Source organism: Lampetra fluviatilis, chromosome 54 (genome assembly GCF_964198595.1).
Source record: "Lampetra fluviatilis chromosome 54, kcLamFluv1.1, whole genome shotgun sequence".
Classification (NCBI taxonomy): domain Eukaryota; kingdom Metazoa; phylum Chordata; class Hyperoartia; order Petromyzontiformes; family Petromyzontidae; genus Lampetra; species Lampetra fluviatilis.
Window position 1 is genome coordinate 380,474 of NC_136328.1, and position 24,044 is coordinate 404,517.

General features: G+C 49.8%; 1 protein-coding gene across 3 annotated transcripts; it reads right to left on the minus strand.

Annotated features, from left to right (window-relative positions):
- Positions 1 to 7,568: 7,568 nt before the first annotated feature.
- On the minus strand, positions 7,569 to 22,968 carry LOC144949550 (E3 ubiquitin-protein ligase NRDP1-like). 3 transcript variants are annotated; one of them, XM_078879476.1, is made up of 7 exons: positions 22,912 to 22,968; positions 17,333 to 17,418; positions 16,112 to 16,337; positions 15,399 to 15,538; positions 13,499 to 13,685; positions 12,515 to 12,635; positions 7,569 to 12,306 (listed from the first exon to the last, which is right to left on the minus strand). In XM_078879476.1, the coding sequence occupies exons 3-7, from the start codon at positions 16,315 to 16,317 to the stop codon at positions 11,959 to 11,961; spliced, it is 1,002 nt and encodes a 333-aa protein (XP_078735602.1). In that variant the 5' UTR covers positions 16,318 to 16,337; positions 17,333 to 17,418; positions 22,912 to 22,968; the 3' UTR covers positions 7,569 to 11,958. The 3 variants fall into 3 exon arrangements, with proteins under 3 accessions (XP_078735602.1, XP_078735604.1, XP_078735603.1); XM_078879478.1 differs by having other exon boundaries at positions 17,328 to 17,418; XM_078879477.1 differs by having other exon boundaries at positions 16,112 to 17,418.
- Between the last annotated feature and the right edge of the window lie 1,076 nt (positions 22,969 to 24,044).

A 24,044-nucleotide genomic window follows, 5' to 3' on the forward strand; every position in this document is an offset into this window, starting at 1 on the left:
GCTCTAGCGAGGTACGGCATGCGCTGTCTTGCCATCGCGGACACCCCGTACACGTGGGTGTAGTACCGGCCCTAGAGGGGGCTCGGTGAGCGTTGAGTCAGGGCGCTGAGTGGCACCACGCGTGGCGTGCAGTGCCGACCCCTACAGGAAGGGTGTGAGAGTGTCAGCCATGGAATGGGGTTACTCCAGGGATGGCACTCTGGTTGACCCTGGAAGGCACGTGACTGGTAAGGTCTACACAGGGGCCCCAAGTGGGGGCTGGGAGTGGTCACGTGCCAGGGCGAGATCCTGCTCGAGCAGGGGGTTCCCCAACCCCCGGGCCGCGGAGCGGTATCGGTCCGTGGCCTGTTAGGAACCGGGCCGCACAGCAGGAGGGCAGCGGTGAGTCCGCACGTGGCCCCCCGCCCCCATTGTTTCATTATTCACCACTTCTGTCTGCGCGTCTTTCCCGCACTGCGCACTTGTCTCAGTCACAGTGTTGGTGAGCCCACAAGCTCTAACCCCTAACCACAATGAGTAAAAAACAAACGTCGCTGGAGAGCTTCTTTGAAAAGGAGGAAAGACCCAATGATGACCCCCCCCCCCCCCAAGTCCGTGAAAAAATTGACTTCCACGAAACCGGTCCCTGGTGCCAAAAAGGTTGGGGGCCGCTGTCAGCTAGAGGATTGGAGAAGGTGGTCATGGCCAAGGACGGGGCCAGCCACGACCTGCGAGGATATAAACCGGGTCCCCCCCCCTGCCGTCCTGCCTCCTCGAGCCGCTCGCGGTATCCGTGTGATGCCAGCGAGTGCCGTTACGAGGCAGTGATAGGTGAGGCTATTTCGTCATCCTCCCTCCGACTCTCACAGCGTCCGTGCGACGCCGTGAGTACGGCTGCGAGGTACGTGGTAGGGCGTGTGAGTGTTTGGGGATAGCAGTAGGCTAGGCTCTTCTCCAGAATATTCCCTTCGGGCAGTGCAGGGTTTGCACCGTGAATAAGCGTTAGCACAGAGCATCGGTGCGGTGTCTGTAATTTGTGTGCGGAGCGGCTGCGTGGGCGGACGCGTGGCGAGCTTGAGGGCAGAGCCGCAGCTCGAGCGCTCGTTGAGATAATCGCCTGCAGGGGCGCGCGTGTTAGGATGTAATCGCCTGCAGGGGCGCGCGTGTTAGAATGTAATCGCCTGCAGGGGCGCGTATGTTAGGATGTAATCGCCTGCAGGGGCGTGTGTTAGGATGTAATCGCCTGCAGGGGCGCGTGTGTTAGGATGTAATCGCCTGCAGGGGCGCGTGTGTTAGGATGTAATCACTTGCAGGGGCGTGTGTGTTAGGATGTAATCGCCTGCAGGGGCGCGTGTGTTAGGATGTAATCGCCTGCAGGGGCGCGTGTGTTAGGATGTAATCGCCTGCAGGGGCGCGTGTGTTAGGATGTAATCGCCTGCAGGGGCGTGTGTTAGGATGTAATCGCCTGCAGGGGCGTGTGTTAGGATGTAATCGCCTGCAGGGGCGCGTGTGTTAGGATGTAATCACTTGCAGGGGCGTGTGTGTTAGGATGTAATCGCCTGCAGGGGCGTGTGTTAGGATGTAATCGCCTGCAGGGGCGTGTGTTAGGATGTAATCACTTGCAGGGGCGCGTGTGTTAGAATGTAATCACTTGCAGGGGCGTGTGTTAGAATGTAATCACTTGCAGGGGCGCATGTGTTAGAATGTAATCACTTGCAGGGGCGCGTGTGTTAGGATGTAATCGCCTGCAGGGGCGTGTGTTAGGATGTAATCACTTGCAGGGGCGCGCGTGTTAGAATGTAATCGCCTGCAGGGGCGTGTGTTAGAATGTAATCACTTGCAGGGGCGCATGTGTTAGAATGTAATCACTTGCAGGGGCGCGTGTGTTAGGATGTAATCGCCTGCAGGGGCGTGTGTTAGAATGTAATCACTTGCAGGGGCGCGTGTGTTAGAATGTAATCACTTGCAGGGGCGCGTGTGTTAGGATGTAATCGCCTGTAGGGGCGTGTGTTAGGATGTAATCACTTGCAGGGGCGCGTGTGTTAGAATGTAATCACTTGCAGGGGCGCGTGTGTTAGGATGTAATCGCCTGCAGGGGCGTGTGTTAGAATGTAATCACTTGCAGGGGCGCGTGTGTTAGGATGTAATCGCCTGCAGGGGCGCGTGTGTTAGAATGTAATCGCCTGCAGGGGCGTGTGTTAGGATGTAATCGCCTGCAGGGGCGCGTGTGTTAGGATGTAATCACTTGCAGGGGCACGTGTGTTAGAATGTAATCACTTGCAGGGGCACGTGTGTTAGGATGTAATCGCCTGCAGGGGCGTGTGTTAGAATGTAATCACTTGCAGGGGCGCGTGTGTTAGGATGTAATCGCCTGCAGGGGCGCGTGTGTTAGAATGTAATCGCCTGCAGGGGCGTGTGTTAGGATGTAATCGCCTGCAGGGGCGTGTGTTAGAATGTAATCACTTGCAGGGGCACGTGTGTTAGGATGTAATCGCCTGCAGGGGCGCGTGTTAGGATGTAATCGCCTGCAGGGGCGCGTGTGTTAGGATGTAATCACTTGCAGGGGCGCGTGTGTTAGGATGTAATCGCCTGCAGGGGCGCGTGTGTTAGAATGTAATCGCCTGCAGGGGCGTGTGTTAGGATGTAATCACTTGCAGGGGCACGTGTGTTAGAATGTAATCGCCTGCAGGGGCACGTGTGTTAGAATGTAATCACTTGCAGGGGCGCGTGTGTTAGAATGTAATCGCCTGCAGGGGCGCGTGCGTTAGGATGTAATCACTTGCAGGGGCACGTGTGTTAGAATGTAATCGCCTGCAGGGGCGTGTGTTAGGATGTAATCGCCTGCAGGGGCGCGTGTGTTAGAATGTAATCGCCTGCAGGGGCGTGTGTTAGGATGTAATCGCCTGCAGGGGCACGTGTGTTAGGATGTAATCACTTGCAGGGGCACGTGTGTTAGGATGTAATCACTTGTAGGGGCGCGTGTGTTAGGATGTAATCGCCTGCAGGGGCGCGTGTGTTAGGATGTAATCGCCTGCAGGGGCGCGTGTGTTAGGATGTAATCACTTGCAGGGGCGCGCGTGTTAGAATGTAATTACTTGCAGGGGCGCGCGTGTTAGGATGTAATCGCCTGCAGGGGCGCGTGTGTTAGGATGTAATCGCCTGCAGGGGCGCGCGTGTTAGGATGTAATCGCCTGCAGGGGCGCGTGTGTTAGGATGTAATCGCCTGCAGGGGCGCGCGTGTTAGGATGTAATCGCCTGCAGGGGCGCGTGTGTTAGGATGTAATCGCCTGCAGGGGCGCGCGTGTTAGGATGTAATCGCCTGCAGGGGCGCGTGTGTTAGGATGTAATCGCCTGCAGGGGCGCGTGTGTTAGGATGTAATCGCCTGCAGGGGCGCGTGTGTTAGGATGTAATCGCCTGCAGGGGCGCGTGTGTTAGGATGTAATCGCCTGCAGGGGCGCGTGTGTTAGGATGTAATCGCCTGCAGGGGCGCGTGTGTTAGGATGTAATCGCCTGCAGGGGCGCGTGTGTTAGGATGTAATCGCCTGCAGGGGCGCGTGTGTTAGGATGTAATCGCCTGCAGGGGCGCGTGTGTTAGGATGTAATCGCCTGCAGGGGCGCGTGTGTTAGGATGTAATCGCCTGCAGGGGCGCGTGTGTTAGGATGTAATCGCCTGCAGGGGCGCGTGTGTTAGGATGTAATCGCCTGCAGGGGCGCGTGTGTTAGGATGTAATCGCCTGCAGGGGCGCGTGTTTTAGGATGTAATCGCCTGCAGGGGCGCGCGTTCGCACCGCCGCGTGAACATGAGCGGTGGTGCACGCGGGGTGTGTGGAGTAACCCCGTGCGGCGGTGAGCCAGCAATTTAGCGATGTCCCTCAGAGAGGGCGCTAGCGCAGGGGGGCCGATCACCCGGTCGGCGGGGGCCTGGTGGGAGCCGATCGACGCGGTGAAGGAGAAGGGAGTGGAGGAGGAGGGATTGGAGGAGGAGGAGGGAGTGGAGGGGGTGGACGTCGCCCCCCACCTGCCCGGCGAGGGCGGTGGGGTGGACGCCGGCCCCCACACGGCACCGTCACCTGATACGACGGAGCCACACGCACCGGTGGTCTTCAGTTTGTGGTTGCAGGTGCCACTGTTCAGGGAGTGTTTGCTGCTGCAGGCCGGGTACGAGTGGGCCCTGAGATTAAAGCTGACGGCGGTACATCTGCCCACAAATACAAAGATGCCCCGTATAGTCTTCACAGACTGTTGGGGCAAGTGCAGCTAGCGAGCACCTATGAGAAAGCCAGCACAGCACACGAGGAGGTGGGTGGCAAGCACGCGCCCGGCCGTATTTGTCTCCCTCGTGGCGATGTTTACGTATCGCACCAGGTACTTATTTGCGGTTGAGTCGACCTAGGGGAGGTCCAGGACCTGCTCGGATAATCGTCACAGGTGTTGGTGGCCGTGAACGGGAATCGAACTCCGATCGCCAGGCTCGTAGCGCAGTGGCCTAACCACTACGCCACCGCGCCCACATCTGCCCACACTCCATCCACCACAGCCCCGCTGGGCCCTGGAGAGACGGAATCATCCCTTGTGTCACCACACATCCGGGTGCACGGATCCCTCGCCGGGAGCAATCCCAGCAGTGGCTCCTCCTCCGAGCTGTCTCGGGTCCATACTCGATTCCCGCTCAGGGCCACCAACAGCAGTGACGATTATTCAAATCTGTCCTGGGCATCCCCTAGGTCGACTCAGCCTTAAATGAGTACCTGGTGTGATGTGTAAACATCGCCACGAGGGAGCCTAAAGCGACCGGGCGTGGTGCTGGCCACCCCACCCCCTTGTGTTGTTCTGGCCTTCATAGGTGCTCGCTAACAGCACTTGCCCCAACAGTCGTTAAGGCTATAATATGAAGGTGTCTTTGGGAGTGTTTATTTTTGTGAACTGTTTGCCCAACCGTCAAGCCCCCCCCCTGCACCCCAGTGAGATCCGGGTTATTGACCCAGACAGGCGTCGCTGTTGATGCTGTCGAGTACTCTGGGTTTAAAGAGCGAGGTGGGCCAGCCACGACGAGAGGGCTTCAGGAGAGAGAGTTGGGGTCGTTTTGTGTTTCCTCAGTTGCAGGAGCGCAGACTACAGTGGCTTACCATCTGGTCCATCATTCGGGTTGTATGGCCACAAGTTGGCTAAGCAGGGTGCTACTGGAAAGACATCCCGCCTGTGTGAGTTGTATTGGTCTGAATAGGTGCTCACTAACAAAAGCTTGCCTTGACAAGCTACAAGGCTCAACAGGGAATTAATATTCTTCCTAGTCTGACACTGGTTGCTAAACCTAGAGCTCTAATTTTAATACGTAGGATTAGCGCGACCAATATCATTCATGATAGAGTAATTTGAATTAGATCGCGAAGATGTAAATGTGTTGTAAACTCACCTCCACCGACAGACCCAATAAGTAAGATTTGTCACGGAAACAAAGCGTACTTGCTTGGCAAGCCAGGACTGTCGATAACAAGGGATTCAATTGTGAGACTTCTCTGAAACAAGTTCATCCGGTGATGTTTTTGGCTTTGCAATTGATTACATTATTGGAAAACATTCTCAACACGACTCCTGTCCGATGCCTCGCGATGCTCTCCTGCAAAGGAATGCAAATTTTGGTGATAAACTTTTCTCTCGCGAGCTTTGAGGCAAAGAGAGAGAGAGCGACCTCTGGATGTCCGCTTGGTCTGCAATGTTGGTTGAGTTGCTCGCGGTGCGCCTGTGACGCTCTGCGTAGCCCAGTCACGAGGATTTCCCGGGTCTTGAGTGTCAGCTCAACTGTACGCTCTGTGCACATTCGGGGCTGAAGTTCAAGCTTCGAGTTGATTTCGTGGCACGAGCTGAGAACCAGGATGGAGTCTCAAGTGCAATGGTGATCTGCAGTCACCAAACGGACAAAATCAAAACAAGCTAAACAAAGTACACGCATGAAGCAAATACCAATAGGAATACAATCACAGGAGAAATAAAAAATAATGCACAAACATAAATGAATGTTACACGAAATCTGAATTCTAAATTCCCTGCAGCGCAAATCGGCTCGAGCAGATTACCTCCAGATGGATCACTGCACAAATGACAAAACTAAGCCACAGACGGTGCCTCTACCACTAATATGTACAGCGACATCTCTCCAAAGCAATTTCTCGAGAAGTTATTGTAAACAATCGACAATTCGGCACTAGGCCAGGCACTGCAGGACGAGGGATCATTGACTCCCACGATTTGGGATGTCACATTGTACCACCCCCCCCCTCGCTGTCTCTCCACCGTCATATGGGTATGGCGGCCGCCAAGAAAGTGACCATGGGGACGCCATGGCAGGGAAACTTTCAGTGACACCAAGGATTCGGCTGCTCTACATTTCCACGTGATAAGCCACTTAGTTGAGCTATCATTTGTGGCCAGGTCGATTCTGAAAAAGAGCGGTGGGCCTTACCTGGTAAAATAATAAAGTCGTTTAGTTTGTGACTGTTTGTTGGGGAAGTTTACTGCAGCGATGAGTCTCGATATGAGTTAAACCCATGCATAGTCACACAATTGTACTCGTGCACTATTACTCTTTGGTTCTTTCGGTAGTCACACAAGCGGTCGAAACGTCGTGATATAGTTTTGTATTATTTTTCTACCCACGTGACTTTACCGAAGAACCAAAGAGTATGGATTCCTGCTGTCACGGAAGTTTCAAATCAAGACCGTGCACTATTGTTGAGATAATTGGTAATTTATACAAATTCGAATTATTGCTATAATGTATATCCAGTATATATAAAACAATTCTTATCTATATATTGGATGCATCGCCACACGAGTAATAGCGGGCCCACGATCGTGAATGGGCATTGAACCGACATTTCTTCGGTTTTCAGGGAATCGGAGATATCCTCCACCGCTGATGATCTCTAAACGTGAAAGCAGCGCGCGGTCGCACATCGTCAGAGGGCGGCAGCGCTTCTGTCGAGGCCGCCGGGCTCGAGGCCGCCGGCTCGCGCGGTGGCTGCCCCCTGCCGGTCCTCCGTGGCATCGCGGCGACTCTCAGCGGGGGCTCCCAGTGGTGGCTCCCAGCGGGGGCTCTTAGCGAAACAAAGACGGGGCCCTCTTTTTTAAAAATCCTTTATATTAAGTTCACTTGCTTGCTTGCTTAGGACCGTGCAAATCTTTCGGTCGTTTTTTAACCCACTTCCCGTGATCCAATCGAGCTGACATTTTCCACACAGACTCCTTGTGCGTGACAATTAATGTTCGTGAAAAATTTTTTCCAAAATTTTACACTTTTTAGGACAAAAATATTATATTTAATTACCAATTGCTTAATGCTGCCATGCAATCATCTGACCCATAGGTGGCAGCCATCTCAAGCCAGAGGACGAGAGGACTCTAGCCACCACGCATATAAAGGATTTATAGTGAAAAACTTTGTTTTTACGGGTTATACATGTTATTCACTAAGCGAGAGAATTCAAATTAACCGTTCGCCTCGGTGTGACCTTGAGATAAGCGTGGCTTAAAACAACACTGGCAGAAACAAAAATGGAAACAATGGAAATAATTTCAGAGAACGTTCTCATCAAGAAGATGCATTTTAATTCCACTCAACAATGCATATAACAATTCAAATATTTTAAAAGAGCACCATAGCAACTGGAACATTCCAAAAATCTGCCTCATTGGCCGAGCAGTCTGACGAAACATCCAAAATGTAACTGGAGCGTGGGGATGTTTTATGTTATTGCTGTATGTTTCACCACCTGCAAGATGTTATTTGTTAAAACAGCTCGTGCGGACCCCAGTTCCGACTAACCCCCGCCTACCGTGTTAACCAGTCAGCAGCAGCAGTTGCCTGCCATCTAATTTGGCCACTTTGTTCGTGGCAATCTGTGGAAATGCGGTTCTGCCAAAGCAAAGCATCAATCCCATCGTCTTCATAAATTGGATTGGATTTTAATAATATTGTCCTTGACCATCTAACCACTCTAAAGTATATAATTCTAAACACATGGTTAAAAAAACTCAAGAGCATTATTTTAAATGACCAGTTCTCAATTTCAGCCAGTAGAGGAAACTCCACAATCACGTGCCTGAGCCCAGTTTATCCATAGGACAACTGCCCTAAAATAACGGGCTCGTACCCATCCCCGAGGGAGGATTAAGTTGATGATGCCTGGGAGGAGAACTTATGGTCTTGCTAATGGGAGCCTTGTTGCATCCTGACCGTAAAGCTGGAAAACTTGGTTAAGTAAAAAAATTTGCTTGACAAGTGACATGTAACACCCAAATTATATAAAATAAAGTTATAACTATAAGTACACTATAGTTTGCAACTAATACGTTATCTTAAACATATTATATCCGTATAAGATATGTTTTAAAGTGTTTTAAATATTGGTATTCCCCACTCCGGTTCCCAAAGTCCGGAGTTGAGAATCTCCAGCAGCCTTGTGGATTTGTCGATCCCACAGTCTGAACACAATCTACACAACAGTGGAGGAGTCTGAGCAGAGCGGACATATGATGTAATTGAGGCTTCAAACGACGAGTGTCACGGCGCTCGCTAAGTCTCACACACAACGGGCCGACACAGCAAATCCTCCATGCGGCTCACTTAAGGCAGCCGTAGCAAACGTAACCAAGGGTCATTTTCAAATCACACACAGATCATGAACCGGACTACCTCTCTTTCCTCTGACTCCTGTGACTCACAAGTTGATGCTAAAGTCGCTTCAGAACAAGCAGAGTGAGCGAGGCGGAACTGCACCTGGGTCTCCCCGTGACCTCCTGCCAGCAAACCTTCAACACTTCACATGGCCTCACGGTGCACCAAGTCTGGCACAAGCACCATGGTGACATCTCTGCCATTTAGTGGTGAATGGCAGCTGTCGTTACATATCCATGACAGAAATTAAATTTTGCTCTCTAGTTTTATAACTTGTATTTTTGCAAGTTCACCGATTACATCTCTATAATAATGGCACTATCAGTTGGATCTTACAGACAGCAGGCCCACAACCGCACCGTTAAATGACCAAAAATGTACCACTGCCAACTTGCAGCTTCCTTCAAAGGGCCCGTCACACATGCAGATTGCGATGAATTCAGCTGTGCACATGGGTGACTGAGTTGCCCCGTGACACAAGACTGGGAGTGATCTCCGAATCTTAAACATAAAAAACACACGGTACAGCACATAGCACAGCACGTACACACAACAGTACAACATATACATTTTAGTTTATTATTATTACTATGCTTGTTTACACAAGAAATCCTGAGTCTCATGACTGAGGATAGGAGGGTCCCGCCAAGTATTCATAGTAGCGGGAAATGATTACGATGTATATTCCAGCTTAGTAGATTTGCAAGTAAATGTGTTTTTAGTAAACTTGGACCTTCACGCCGGCACTCAATGGCCTACTCTTGGACTAACGTCACAGGATCTCGAACGTTCACTGTGAAGCAGACGGTGCGCAGGAGTGTCATGGTTAATACACTACACAGAATAACGAGGGCGGAGACTGGATTCAAATCGTGACCCTCTGCAACCGGCGGTGAAGGCGCTACCTCTGGGCCGCGTCACCACTCAAGAATAATTTAACATTTTACTAAAAACCTGCAGAGCTAATTCTAACTACTACTGGAGTGGAGGCACGGGGTGGGAAGGTGAGAGGGGTCCGTTGGTAACTCCGCTCACCTCGTAATTCCAATCGCCACGTTTCGCCACAAACCCCTGCACCCTTTGATCCCTCGTCCCTTCTCAAAGGGTCTTCTTGAATTGAACACGAAGAATGGAATAAGTTATTGCCGCACAGAACAACAACTTGCTCCACCTCGACTATGATAACATAAACACGCATACACACAATTATTGCTTTTACATGAAGTGAGGATCTTTAAGCGTGCTCACGATGTAATCCTATGCAAACATATAAACAAAAGTGAACACGAGAAAATATCTTATAAACCCAAAGTGTCACTGCTGGGACTACCTGACAATATGTTAATAAGCACCGATTTAAAAATATTCATGGAAAATATGTACAGTCAACTATGGTGATGTGCTCACGACTCGTGTAGCATTTGCTTGATTCAGCCTTGGATAAACTATTGCAAAATACGACAGTCAGCAATTAGAGGCACTGCAGACAAGTTCCAGCAGTTGATGGACTAGATTCACTGATCAGCAGTTATTAATTTGTGTAAGAATAAAAAAACAATCCACCAGTGTCTCCCATTAACAAAAACACAGGGCAGGTCCAGGTGTTAGTACTGGTAGGAACCTCCTGGTTACACCAGCCCACAGGGGATTATTGTGTCCGTCCATCCGTCGTGCAGGGAGGGGCTGGGTGGGGAGGGGAGGGTGGGGCTGGGTGGGGAGGGGCTGGGTGGGGAGGGTGGGGCTGGGTGGGGGGGTGGGAGGGGAGGGGCTGGTCACCCCGTGGTGCCCTTATAAAACTCAACGTTTAACCTACTCACGCCGGCTTGTGCCCGCCCTCACAGTCGGCCATATTTGCGGAATACACCACGCCGCCGGTGACCCTGGCCATTGACCGAGCAACCCAACGTTCCTACCAGCTCCCTCCGCAGGAATGTGTTTGTGTTTGCCGTTTTACCACGATGTGAATGTGGCCCATGGCTTTACCTGTAATGAGAAAGGAGCCCCACATTAGTCCCTGGTCGGCATGCAGTTCAATCATCCCATTGCTCACGCCAATACCCAGGTGAAACCATGGGAGTGCGCCAGCTGCTATGCAGTGGATGTTCAAAGGCCCGAGGATAGTTTTTGACGAGAGCAGATGATTGAATTGCAAATGTGACTTGAAAACACGCACACAACTAAGAAGCCCCATCAGTTAGGCTGGAGGATTATCTCGGTCCCCTCCAGAGGAAGACAAATGGCTACGGGCTTAGTCACCCTGAAAGCACTTAGATCCGGACAGGTCTCGGTACGCGTAGTTGAGCAGGGTTGTGCCTGGTTAGTGCTGGGCTGGGATGAGTGACTATCAGTGCATACCAGGTGTTACAGGTGTGGGGCTGTGAGGTGAGCAGGAGTAACAAGACACCAATGGTTTCGGTCCACAGGTAATTACATTAATTAAATCGGTGAATTGAATCAATCTCTGTGAATCTTTGGAGTATTTTCCCGTAACCTGAGTAGTGGGTTTTCTTGAGTGTTCCACGTGTCAAACACTCGCTCCTGAAATTGACCAAACATCCCGAGGCAGCACCATCCTCGGTGAGGCTTTCCTGGCTATTAACGCGCGGATGATTTACAAATAAAAGGAGGCGTGACCAAAAATAGTGCAGACTAATGGGAAAGATTCATTCTTATTCAATGCTACATGCATAACCCATTTACAATGTTTCACACCTTATATAAAAGAGCCTACTTGTTAGTTAATAGAATACATTACACTTTGGTATTAGTAATTAGGTATACGAGTAAAGAATGCACAGTTTTATATTTTTTGCATATGTACTGTTGGCAGTCCATAACAGGCTATGCGTGCCTACTAGTCCTGGGTAACAGCGGGGACCCCAAAAACAGATCGCGATGTCAGCAACTTAGCAATGCGATAACTTTGGGTATCCTAGGTATCGCCCCAATTCCAGCTATCTCACACATCGCCTGCCTCATGGTCCCAGCCACGTCGTGCCGTGTGGAGGACGTCATGCGACGTTGATCGGCGGAGCCCAGTGCATGAAGGGTAATGTACACGAGGACGTTCACTGCCCCCATGATTCTAGATTGATATTGTTTGTATAATGTAAGTAACTAACATCACTTGTCTTTTGGGTTGAGTCTTCCTTGATTACTCTCTGTAAAACTGTAAACCCAGTAAAATTTTCTGAGAATCTGGAATTTGTTTCATTGCTTGGACACAGAAACCCCGAGAGCTGCCCCCCACTACTTCCGGCAAACTCACATGTGCATGTAGGTGACCTCGTGGCACGAGGTCACCCTAGACCACCGCGATATCCTGCTGACGTCGCTTAACGTTCCCACCGTGAACGGGGGTCGAGCGGCTCAAGGCAGCCATCCTGCCCGCGAGCGATGGGGCCGATGAGGATGAAGATGATGACAACGGCGACATCGCTACCACCGGCGATGATGATGAAGATGACGGAGCCGGCGCGGCGAGCGCAGCGGAGGCCGGGGACGCGCCCGTCGAGACGGTCAAGGCGGCCGACAAGGGAGCCGGGGGGAGGGCGGCACGCAGGGCGAGTGGCTCACGGCTCTCCTGGCGGTCGCGGCGCTCCAGGTCACGACGCAGCGATGCCACCTCCTGCGAGGCGCGGCACAGCTCACCCTGCACGCAAACACGCAGACTCCGTATACAGAGAGATGCATCTCAATAGACAATGCGTCAAATTCGTGCTGGAGGTGAAATGGGCTGCACTCTGGTGGCAGCCCACGTGGCAAGGTGGGTATCACCCACAATGCCATCCGTGCAGGCCTTCTCCACTAGAGAGAGAAAGGAGAGCGGGTGACGAGAGTGGCGCACGATGTGTAGGCACCTTGAGCTCGGTGATGTGGCCCATGAGGAGACCCTCCTTCTGCACCATGTGCCTGCGCTGGGAGTCGAGGCGTGCTTCCATTTCATGGCGCAGTTCCCCCACCCAGCACTCCATCTCCGATCTGCACAGTGCAGGGACAACACCTCCACGTTGGCTGTCTATTCTACATACTGGTGCTTGTTTAGAGCACTTCCTTCACTTGTGTTCCCCTAGAGATTGATGCATATTAGTCTTCATGTGTTGTTTTACATAAGCTTTTCAACTCACGCGTCCTGATGCCTTGAAAATCTGAGCTGGTGTCAGAGATTTAGCACATCAGAGATTCTCGCTCTGAATCATGTGCTGCCATATTTTATGTTTTGTCCAAATTTTAGTTTTGTCTAGTTTTTTTGGCAGAATTGTGCTGATATCTCCATGACCATCGATGACACATTTTAAATTTGATGCATTTATTCAGTTTTAATTACAAGGCAGCCATGCCCCATTTAATGAAAATCCCATGCCTGTGAATGGAACAATGATTAATTGTTTATTCCGGTTACAAATTCCTTCAAAAAAACCAATATAAGTTTGGCAGATTGTCAGATGCCACTCCGTTTCCAGGGATCAACCTCTGTTCGATTCACTCAGAGACTCGGGGCCTTTGGCAGAATTTTCAGCACAATCCACGTTCTCTCCATCGATACTCAAAGTCACCTTGTAATTTCTTCACTAAATGCAGCTCCACCATCTCTGTTTTGTCAATAATCAGCGCGAGTCCATGCTGCTCGCTGTGGATCTTTACCCCACACATCTGGGTTCCAACACCTTGTGCTGTTACAGATGACAATGCTGTGTCATTGGCATCTGAAGAACCAAGTGCTTCGGAGCACTTACAGACCGGTAGGTGCATGCAGGTATACAATGGGTATCTGTGTAGATATACTGAAGAAAAGTCTCAAGCCAGGCTGCTTAGCTGTCTTGTTGGGGTGCAGCTGAACGTACCGCAACAGGTGCAGCTCAGCGCGGAGCTCGGGAACAAGGTGCAGGGTGGAGAGCGTCTGGTGGGGATTGGTGACCGGAGACCCGGCCTCCAGGCCCACGTAGTCACTGAGATCTGGGCTCAACTCTCCGAGCTGGCACGACATTGCATGAGCCACCACGTTCTGTCTGTCCAGGACTGCGCCGCAGCCTGCCAGAGACACACGCGCCAGCCAGCGCTACACTATCACAACAGCACCACATCCTACCATTATTCTTTGGTTCTTTCGGTTAAGTCACGTCTAAAGATAAAATAATGAATTAAAATAATAGCGACGTTTCGATTGCAACACAAGCAATCATCATCAGGCATAAGAGAAATAGCAACAAAAATCTAACTAGAAAACTATAGACAGACATACAAGCAGACAGACATCACAAGGACACACAGAGAGAGGACACATATCGGCACAGAGAGAGGGGTCGTTTCTGTGACGGTCCCTTAAATATAGGGAGAGGGGGCGGGGACGGAGAGAGGGAGGGGGCAGAGAAAATTAGCATATCAATGAGTGGACGGCAACGTGTTGCTGCTGCGCAAGGAAGATGACGACGTGGCACGGCACGCAAGCTTGAAAATTAGAAAGACACACTAAAATTAAATAACCTCGCAAAATATCGAAATGTGATGTAATGCAACACAGAGAGTCGGTCAACACACAATTAATGCATAGCCTGGTTGATTACGTATTTAATTTTAGTGTGTCTTCTAATTTTCAAGCTTGCGTGCCGTGCCACGTCGTCATCTTACTTGCGCAGCAGCAACACGTTGCCGTCCACTCATTGATATGCTAATTTTCTCTGCCCCCTCCCTCTCTCCGTCCCCGCCCCCCCTCCCTATATTTAAGGGACCGTCACAGAAACGACCCCTCTCTCTGTGCCGATATGTGTCCTCTCTCTGTGTGTCCTTGTGATGTCTGTCTGCTTGTATGTCTGTCTATAGTTTTCTAGTTAGATTTTTGTTGCTATTTCTCTTATGCCTGATGATGATTGCTTGTGTTGCAATCGAAACGTCGCTATTATTTTAATTCATTATTTTATCTTTAGACGTGACTTAACCGAAAGAACCAAAGAATAATTCCTGCAGTCACGAAAGCTCCAAAAATTAAGATTTCACATCCTGCCAGTCACACACGCCAGCCAGCGCAAACCCTTCACGACAACACCACATCCTGCCAGTCACACACGCGCCAGCCAGCGCTACACTATCACGACAACACCACAGCCTGCCAGTCACACGCGCCAGCCAGCGCAACACCATCACGACAACACCACATCCTGCCAGTCACACACGCGCCAGCCAGCGCTACACTATCACGACAACACCACATCCTGCCAGTCACACACACGCCAGCCAGCGCAACACCATCACGACAACACCACATCCTGCCAGTCACACACGCCAGCCAGCGCTACACTATCACGACAACACCACAGCCTGCCAGTCACACACGCCAGCCAGCGCAACACCATCACGACAACACCACATCCTGCCAGTCACACACGCCAGCCAGCGCAACACCATCACGACAACACCACATCCTGCCAGTCACACACGCGCCAGCCAGCGCTACACTATCACGACAACACCACATCCTGCCAGTCACACACGCCAGCCAGCACTACACTATCACGACAACACCACAGCCTGCCAGTCACACACGCCAGCCAGCGCAACACCATCACGACAACACCACATCCTGCCAGTCACACACGCGCCAGCCAGCGCTACACTATCACGACAACACCACAGCCTGCCAGTCACACACGCCAGCCAGCGCTACACTATCACGACAACACCACAGCCTGCCAGTCACACACGCCAGCCAGCACGACACCATCACGACAGCACTCTGTCAGCGCTCACCGGTGTGTGGGCAGGGTGTTGGGGTGTAGGGACACTGCTGCTCGTGGATAGCGATCGCCTCCAGTGCGCACACCCCCTCGCACCCTCGCGCACGGTGAGTGCAGTGCAGACGCAGTGCGTTGAGGTCGTTCCGCATGTACCTGTGTGCCAGGGTGTCTCCGTTAAAACCTCACACAAATCAATACATCTATTGGTTAGTTTTATACAGCGTCGTTCGTGCAGATTGCATTTCACAATCGCCTAGGAACCACAGACACAAGCTGGAAGGCTACCAGGTGGTGAGGAGGTCGCAACAACTGCTCTGCAGTTCTCTGTATATTGAGACATTTTCAGCCAAATAGTGAGCTTTATACAGCTGGAAATAAATCGGAACACCCGCAGAAAACCCACATATGTGAGGGGGCAAAACTCTGATATTAGTCCTCACTTTGCTGTCCTGCCTTCTGCTGGCAAGCCATGGTATGGCACCTCCCCGATGTCCATGGGAAGGGAATTTTGCAACATTTGTCATCGGTGCTGGAGTACAAGCGTGCACAGCCACCACCGCCCCAACCTCTAAACGTGGGCAAGTGGTGGCTTAACTGCGACAACGAAGGAGGTGTGGGGGGGAATGATCTTCCCTCGATTTGCTGCGACGGAATACCACGCGGCAACTACGACGGCGGCGACGACGGGGAGCGTGCGGCAAGCGCCGGCAAGGACGGGGGTCCGACCTGAACAGGGGCCGCAGCTCCGAGGCGTCCAGCGGCCGCCTGTCCTCGGGGCACGTGTGGTTGTGCACGAGCCAGCCGTGGATGCAGGCGCTGCAGAAGGCGTGCTCGCAGGGCGCCTGCAGCGGCTCCTCCAGCACGTCGCGGCACACGCAGCACAGCAGCCCGTCCTTGACGCGCCCCACAAAGCGCTCGGCGTCGTAGCCCATGGCGGCACACGCACCGACGCCTGGCTCGCACGCACGCAAACACAAAGATGCCCCCACACGCCCGTGTAGCCAAGTGCTGTTCGCGAGCACCTGTGCAGGCCGGGACGACGCACGAGGGGGTGGTGTGGCCAGCGACCCACGTTTCGGCCCACAATGTGGAGGCTTTAGAACTCTAAGCTATACTTTCCTCTATCTGGAAGAGTGTTTTCCCAAAGATGAGAACAATTTCACATATATAAAGCCCCCCATTCACAAATCACGACCTCACAAAGATATAAATAATCCAGATGTGATGTATGGTTAATAAAAAACAGAAAGATCAAGCGATTACAATCAGCTCAATAATACTAATTTCTGTCAAATTAAAAGTGATCGGTGATTAAAAAGGCTTCTCAAACAAACATGTTTTCAGAGAGGACCTCCGAAGCCTTGGCACAGAACGAGAAAGGGTTCCTCCATCAGCGTTGGGCGGCATAAGGATACGGCACCAGTTGCATCAGCCAAGGCAGAGCGACATTAATCTACAGCCTTGTGCAAAGTGATCACGAGCGTCATTCTATAAAATACAAGGAACAAACTCAATAGGCAAGCAATCCGTCTCTTTAATATATGTATCCCTCCACGATTTTTTTTTATAAATACAGTAAAACAAGCGAGCATAATTCGTTCCGGACCTTGGAATGCGAGCATAATTCGTTCCGGAAACGTGTTTGTAATCCAAAGCACTCGTATATCACGTGACGCTCGGCAGACAAAGCGTATACTATACCACTCGTATTGCAAGACCTCGCTCGTTTATCAAATTAATATTTATTTTACAAAAAATGTGCTCGTCTTTTACAACACTCGCAGACCAAGTTACTTGCAATCCAAGGTTTTACTGTAAAACTATTTTTGCCCATCCTATCAGCCACGTGGTCTTCTGTGAGCGTATTGAAAAAATGTTGCTGAAATTATGACATGTAGAGAACCGCAGAGCTTGGGGAGGGGGAGTTAGATGCTGGCTCCACCTCACCGCCGCGTGGCTGCTGCTCGCTCGTCTGTGGTTCCTCCTCTTCGTGCCTCCGAGTCGTCCCCTCTCGCTACGACAGCGAGAGAATCCTGTGGTAACAGCGCATTTCAAGTTGACATTATTTTCAATTAATAAAAAAAATACTTATTTTTTACACAGTAGAGACAGCTCTACGAAAGAGATCTAGTATCTGCTTACATATTTTGTTACAGTCAGATGTTACCTTTAATCATCAGAAAAAAAGTTTGGCTGGCTGGCAAGCGGGCAAACAGGCACGTAGTCATGACGCCACCCACATCATTGAGTCGGGTTCCTGCACTGTTCTGATGTCAGCCCCACCTCACCCACCCTCCACCACGGCCATGGATTCCACACAAACGCGTGGGCAGCACTCGTACATTATACAATATTAAAGTACAATCAATTATAATTGCAATGAAATAATTTAAGTAAAAAATTATTCAAATCCTAAAAGTTCCTGTAATACATTATATTTGATTACATTTCATACAATGTCCGCACATCCCACTTGAGTAGAAACGCGACCTGAACCCTCCCGCCCGCCTTACCTCTGCGGGGCGATGGCGTGCATCTCTGACAGCGTGACCGTGAGAGAGGCGCTGGTGTTTGTTGCGGGGTGCGTCGTCGGGCTCGATTGGGTTGCCACGTGTGGTTTCAAGTGGGTCTGAGTGCTTGTTAAAGGCCACTGAGGTAAGAGGACTCCTATTGTCGGCCCACTATAGTACCGCAAGTGCTGACACGGTCACGCGCCAACAAGCATCGAGCAAAGCCGACGCATCGAGCCCGGCAAGTCTCAGCCTCGCAAGCCTCTCGGCCGGGAGTCGAACCCTTCCGGGAGGATCTCGCACTACCGTGCAACCAAAGCACTCGGCATGAACGCTGTGCACTTGCGCTTAAATACAAGCTTCGCAAGGAAGAAAACCGACAACCCGACATTCAGTAATTGCCTGTTAACGGACAGAGGTAACGCCGGCTGCCGCAATTAATATTCAAACCTCTGATTTTCACATTAAGGAGCGCTGACACACATCGGCACACGTGTGAATTTAAATATGAATCGTGCAACCGGCCTCATTTGCGTACGAATAGAGGAGGTTGCCCGCTGGAGCTCCAGCGCGGCTGGGAGCGAGGGCGCGAGGCTCTCTGTGCGCCAACGGTCGATTCACAATTCTTCTCATTGAACTCGGCTTTCTCTTTGCCGCTTACACGACACGAGTGCCGCAATCATTGTTATGGCACGAGTTGAGACATTTCGACGTGGAATATCTTGTAGCTTGCAGTACATACATCATGTATATATGTATGTACGTTCAACTTATTTCGCTACAGAGCCAACCGTGTTAATCGGAGGTGCGAGGACGCCTCGAGAAAATGATGTCACAACTACTTCCGAAGTCACCTCATTCGACCTCGTTATCCCCACTCGGGCACAGCCATTGAATGCCCTGCACAGAGCGTTCATCACCTGTCAATCAAGCCAATGCGTTTAATTCTTAGAGATGGATAAAGCCAATTAAGTACAAAACCAAAGACAATTCATAATTCAATTTGGTTTTGCACTTAATGACATAGAAGCTCATAGACTAAACTAGAGACCCAATGATTATGAATTAAATATTACAGTATTTAAATAAAGTTCGGTCACCAATGACTGCATAAACCCATCATTATAGGCGAAAAAACAATGCAGGCCAGAAAACCATGAGTTCCAAACAACGCTGAGAAACGTGCACAAATATAGTGCTTTTACACGCACGTTTTCGTTGTTGCTTTTGGTCATAAATACTTTTTCCAGCGGGATTTTTTAAAGTTAGAGTTCACGAAACTTCTCGTAAATGGGCTTGAGTACTGAGTCAGCACCGCTAAGAAACCTAGGTTGAAATCCAGGTTTTGATCTACCCTTGATTAAACTGGGTTCTTACGTGTATCGGTGCTGACTCAGTTCTCTGAGCAATGGGACTCTGGCTTGGTATTAGCCTCTGAGTCACCTGGCGACGTTTCGGGCAATGGCCCTTCTTGATGTGCTGTGAAAGGCCATTTCTCGAAACGTCACCTATTATTTGTGTTTCCTTTGAAGGGCCCAGTGTTATTGACGAACGTTTTAAGATCTTTACAGCAGACGGCCTACGTTTTCGTTACGAGGCAGTGTTCACGACAAATGTGGGGAGGTAGAGTTATTGTTCAGGCGTGCACAGAGAGGCCAGAGAGGTAGAACGAAAAATTGCAGGTGAATGAAGTAAAATGTTTAGATTGTATTGAGCTTTTCAAAACTTTTAATGTGGCACTTGTGTGGTTAAAGGAAGCCAAGGAACAAGAACAAGCGGCCAGCTGCTCACAGTGCCCCCCCCCCACTCGTGGCTCAGACTGCTAAGTGCCTTTGGTCATGACTATGAATAGTCTTCCAGCCACGCTCTGCATCCATAGATAAGCCAGACCACAGCCGCTTTGTTTCTTCTTAAATGCTAGCGTGCACTCCCCAGATAACACGGTGTAAGTGACGTTTTATACTTTCCTGAAGAAAAGCCACTATTTATGGTCGTTGAGCGACCGACGTTTGCACGGTGAGGGTTCACTCTGGCCACCCCAATGGCTTAGGTGTCCTTGGGGACGCGGAGGGCCACGTTCTCATTTGAATGTCGCCTATTGTGAGATTTAGGAGAAAATGTGTCAATGTCTCCATCACCAACAATGTGGCAAATGAGCGGTGGTGGTGCGCGTCAGTCATCCGGCTCTGTGGAGATGAGGGTTGGTGGATCGTACAAATGTTGTGAAACCCCCTTACCGTGGGCGTCAAGGTGCCATTCCAGGGCTCGCCAGGAGAAGGCGGTTCAGCAAAGCGCTCACTAATATCATCTGTCTCATCCATATGGTGGAGCGTGTTGCCCTTCGCATGTGTGGGTTTTCTTCGGGTGCTACAGTCTCCTCTCACTTGTATAAACACTCATTAATTGGCTGATCTGATAGCTAAATATATACAGAACTGCAGAGCTTTGGCAGACTTTGGTACCGGCTCACTGCCTGGCTGATTTTCAGCTCGTCTATGGTTCCTCAGCAACTGTGCAAAGCAATGTACATGTAAATGACATTACTATAGGGAAATTACAATACTTTGATCAGTCATAACAACCACCAGCAAGTCACAGTTAACAGAGTATATCCTGCTTAATGCTCAGAGAACTGGCAGAAAGGATTCCCGTTAGTAATAGACACTTTCCCATCATCCACGGGCAGACAGCAGTCTGTTTTGTAGTGCATTTACCATTCGGAAATATCAAAGTATTGACCACAAGGCCTTTCATCCACAAGTTGAGTACATTTTGTGTTCTTATATTCTCTTTTCTGTTTGCATCGTTGCATCTGCATTCAGAAAAGAGCCAATTTCATCTTGTGAGCAATTTTTCATCATCGGCCATGCCCATCGCAGGATTGTGAGATGCCAACGGTTTTGGGAGCCCTCATACACGTAGTACAGTAATGTGGCAATTTTGAAAACTTTTACTGATAATTAAGAAACATATGAAATAACTGCTCATGTTTGTAAATATGATCATTTATTCCATAAACTCCTTCAATTATTTTAGGCTCTGCCTCAAACAACCATACCGATATTAAACGTGCACCCATATTGATCATACATTTACAATTGAAATGTTGTTAAGAAAACCACTGGACCACCAACAGTCTCAGGCAATACGCAAGGCTCGGTGAGCGAAAGGGACATGGCAGAAGCTGCGGGCGAGTGTTGTCGAGGGCGGCCAGTGGCATGTGTGCGTCACCATGACAGCCCCCCAGGTAAGATGAGCCCCACCGCGTCGTCTGTAGCACACCTGTGCATCGTTACCTGGGTAACCAATTAATATTTCAGGGGCAGCGTTATTCAGCACCGCTCTGTGTAACAGTGTCATGCGATCACTTTGCTCATTACGTGAAACAGTGCTTTTGTTCTGATATGTTTACTTCACTGCTGGACCTTTTGTTTATTTTAGCTTTTGTCATTTTTTTGATCAGCGTTACTCTTGCAAATGAGACTCATCCTGGTCTCTTCGAGTTATCATCTGGTTAAACAAAATAAATTTAAAACGTTAAATACAAGTTCATAATTAAAATAAATATAATTAATTAATTCAGACTCAATGCAGCCTTTGCATGTTTAAGCTTCATGGGCCACGACGCATAGGTGATGCAACTAAGCTGAGATCATTTGGAATGAGAAAGTAGCAATTATGTTTGATGAGAATGGAGATGTTGGGTATGGCTCACGCCGATAAAATCCAATTTTCAGACAACAAAAACAGTAATGCACGGTGTATTTTACAAACCAATTGTAACACTTAAAGAGTATGCAACTCATACTAAATTCAGCATTACAGTCGTGTATTTCACATTTAATTTTCGGTCGGGTTCCTCAAATATTTGTACTACGCTGAGCTCAACGTACATTTTAAATTCCGCACGAAAACAAGTGTTAGATTAATAGTATGCATATGTAGAATATACGGCTGCTCATTGTAGCGTTAGTTAATGTAGGGCAGTAAACTCAAGCTGGGCACACATAGCGATCACGATATAATGTTAATAGACAAATGTCAGTTTAACACGTAGGAGGCTTTCGCGACCAATATCATCCATAATAGACGATTTTGGGTTAGATTGTGTAAATATATAAATGTGTCGTTAAAACCGCCACCATACGACACAGCCAACTAGTAAAGGTTGTCACGTAAACAGAACGCACCAATTCGTCACTAGTTCAGCACACCGGTGTGTTGGAGAATAAACCCACAATATTTACAATTCTAGTTCGACGTTTCGCTGGCAATACCACCCAGCTTCCTCCTGTTTCAATCTTAAACAGAGGGGGTAAATGTGATGTCACCGTCAGCCTATCAGCTGCGAAGACAGAGGGGGGGGGGTCAATGTCGGCATATACATTACAACGGAGACCTCTTAGTAGTTGGGTTATTCAGTTAATCAACATACATAAAGTGTGTACATTGTAATGTATGTACAGATATGAACCCACAGTGAGGGTGATCAGTAATATTGATAAGTGACTTGTCAGTGAGGGTGATCAAGGCGAGAGATCAGTACGGGTGGATCAGCGAGGGTGATAAGCGAGGGTGATCAGTGTGAGTGATCAGTGAGTGATCAGTGAGGTGATCAGTGAGAGTGATCAGTGAGGTGATCAGTGAGAGTGATCAATGAGAGTGATCAGTGAGTGGTCAGTGAGGTGATCAGTGCGGGTGATTAGTGAGGTGATCAATGAGGTGATCAGTGAGGTGATCAGCGAGGTGATTAGCGAGGGTGATCAGTGAGTGGTCAGTGAGTGGTCAGTGAGTGATCAGTGAGGTGATCAGTGAGGTGATCAGGGCCACAAGGGGGTTCCGTGCTCTCGACCGGCGCGCCGCCGTCAAACCCAACAACAGCCACAGCGCTGCGGGCAGCGCGAATACAGCCTCGGCGGGAGACAGCGGCACGAACTAGAGCGACACGAACTTAGAGCGACACGAAGGACAGCGACACGAAGGAGGCAGCGAGCGAGCGAGGCGACCGCAACTCACCGCTCCTCCCTCAGCTGCTGCCGCCGCCGCCTCCTCCTCGCGCCCGCCGGTGTTGTGAGGCCCCGCGGACAGAGGACATTGCGGGCGCGCCACGCTGCGCACACAGGCTGGGGTTTCTAACCCAGCGAGTCGCCTCTGCAGGGCCAGCAGGCGGCCTCAGACAGAGGCCGCACGCCGGGGCCAATGCCCCCCCACCCTGCCACAGGGCCGGCGATTATGATTATTAACTCGTTATTACGTACTCCTAAGGACCTGGGGGAAACATGGATTAGGACCCTCTCATACAAATACCAGCTCCTAAAGCAACAATTCTCAAACATTGCATTTAATTTTTGTATTTCCAACAGTTGATTATGCAAACGTATTCATCCACCTTGACTACGAAGGCTAGGAGCGGTAGCGGTGGTCAAAGCCCTGCACCATGAACCTGGCGACCCGAGTTTCATGGTTGGCCATGAACATCAGTGGCGAATGATATCCAGGTTACCCCCGCCATCACTAGCCAGCGCTGACCAGCTAGAAGAAGTATGGTCAACCCCCATGACTGGCGAGACGTGCAAGCCTTCAGCACTGGATTGAGCTGCAAGTGTGTTGTACCATGGGTGATTGGGGCATGAGGATGTCCACACCAATTGTATGTGCTGTTGTTGATTCTACGCTTCTGAACTAGCTGGAATGAATGTGCATTTAAGGAAGCCACGTCTACTTACATTTGCAATAATCAGGCCTTACCCTGGAGCAGGCATACCCAACTGGAATTAAGCTGCAGTGAGCCATACCAGGATGATATGACGTGCCTGGATGGTTCAAGTGCGTGATAGGCACATACTGTGCTGTATGGGGTGTGTATCCTGTAGAGGGCTTCAACAACTCTCAATGCAGACCACAGAGCAGATGGAAGTAAAGTGTGAATACAAATATTATTTGCAAACAATATTCATCACCCTGACATTTTAACTCATTTACAGCCAGAAACAATTGTATATTAACGAAATGTATTGAATCTTTTTTTTTTTAAATAACTTTAACTCGTTTCGATTTAAAGCTTTCGTGACTGCATGGATTCATATTCTTGGTTCTTTCGGTAGTCACGTAGAAGGGAAATAATAAAGTAATAATAAATGTGTTATTTT

Excerpts from the sequence above, each read along its gene's own strand:
- LOC144949550 (XM_078879476.1), bottom strand. The coding sequence starts at position 16,317 with ATGGGCTACGACGCCGAGCGCTTTGTGGGGCGCGTCAAGGACGGGCTG. Across the intron at positions 15,539-16,111 it reads GAGCTGCGGCCCCTGTTCAG|GTACATGCGGAACGACCTCA; the intron begins GTCGGACCCCCG and ends CCTGGCACACAG. Across the intron at positions 12,307-12,514 it reads GCCACATCACCGAGCTCAAG|GGTGAGCTGTGCCGCGCCTC; the intron begins GTGCCTACACAT and ends GTTTGCGTGCAG.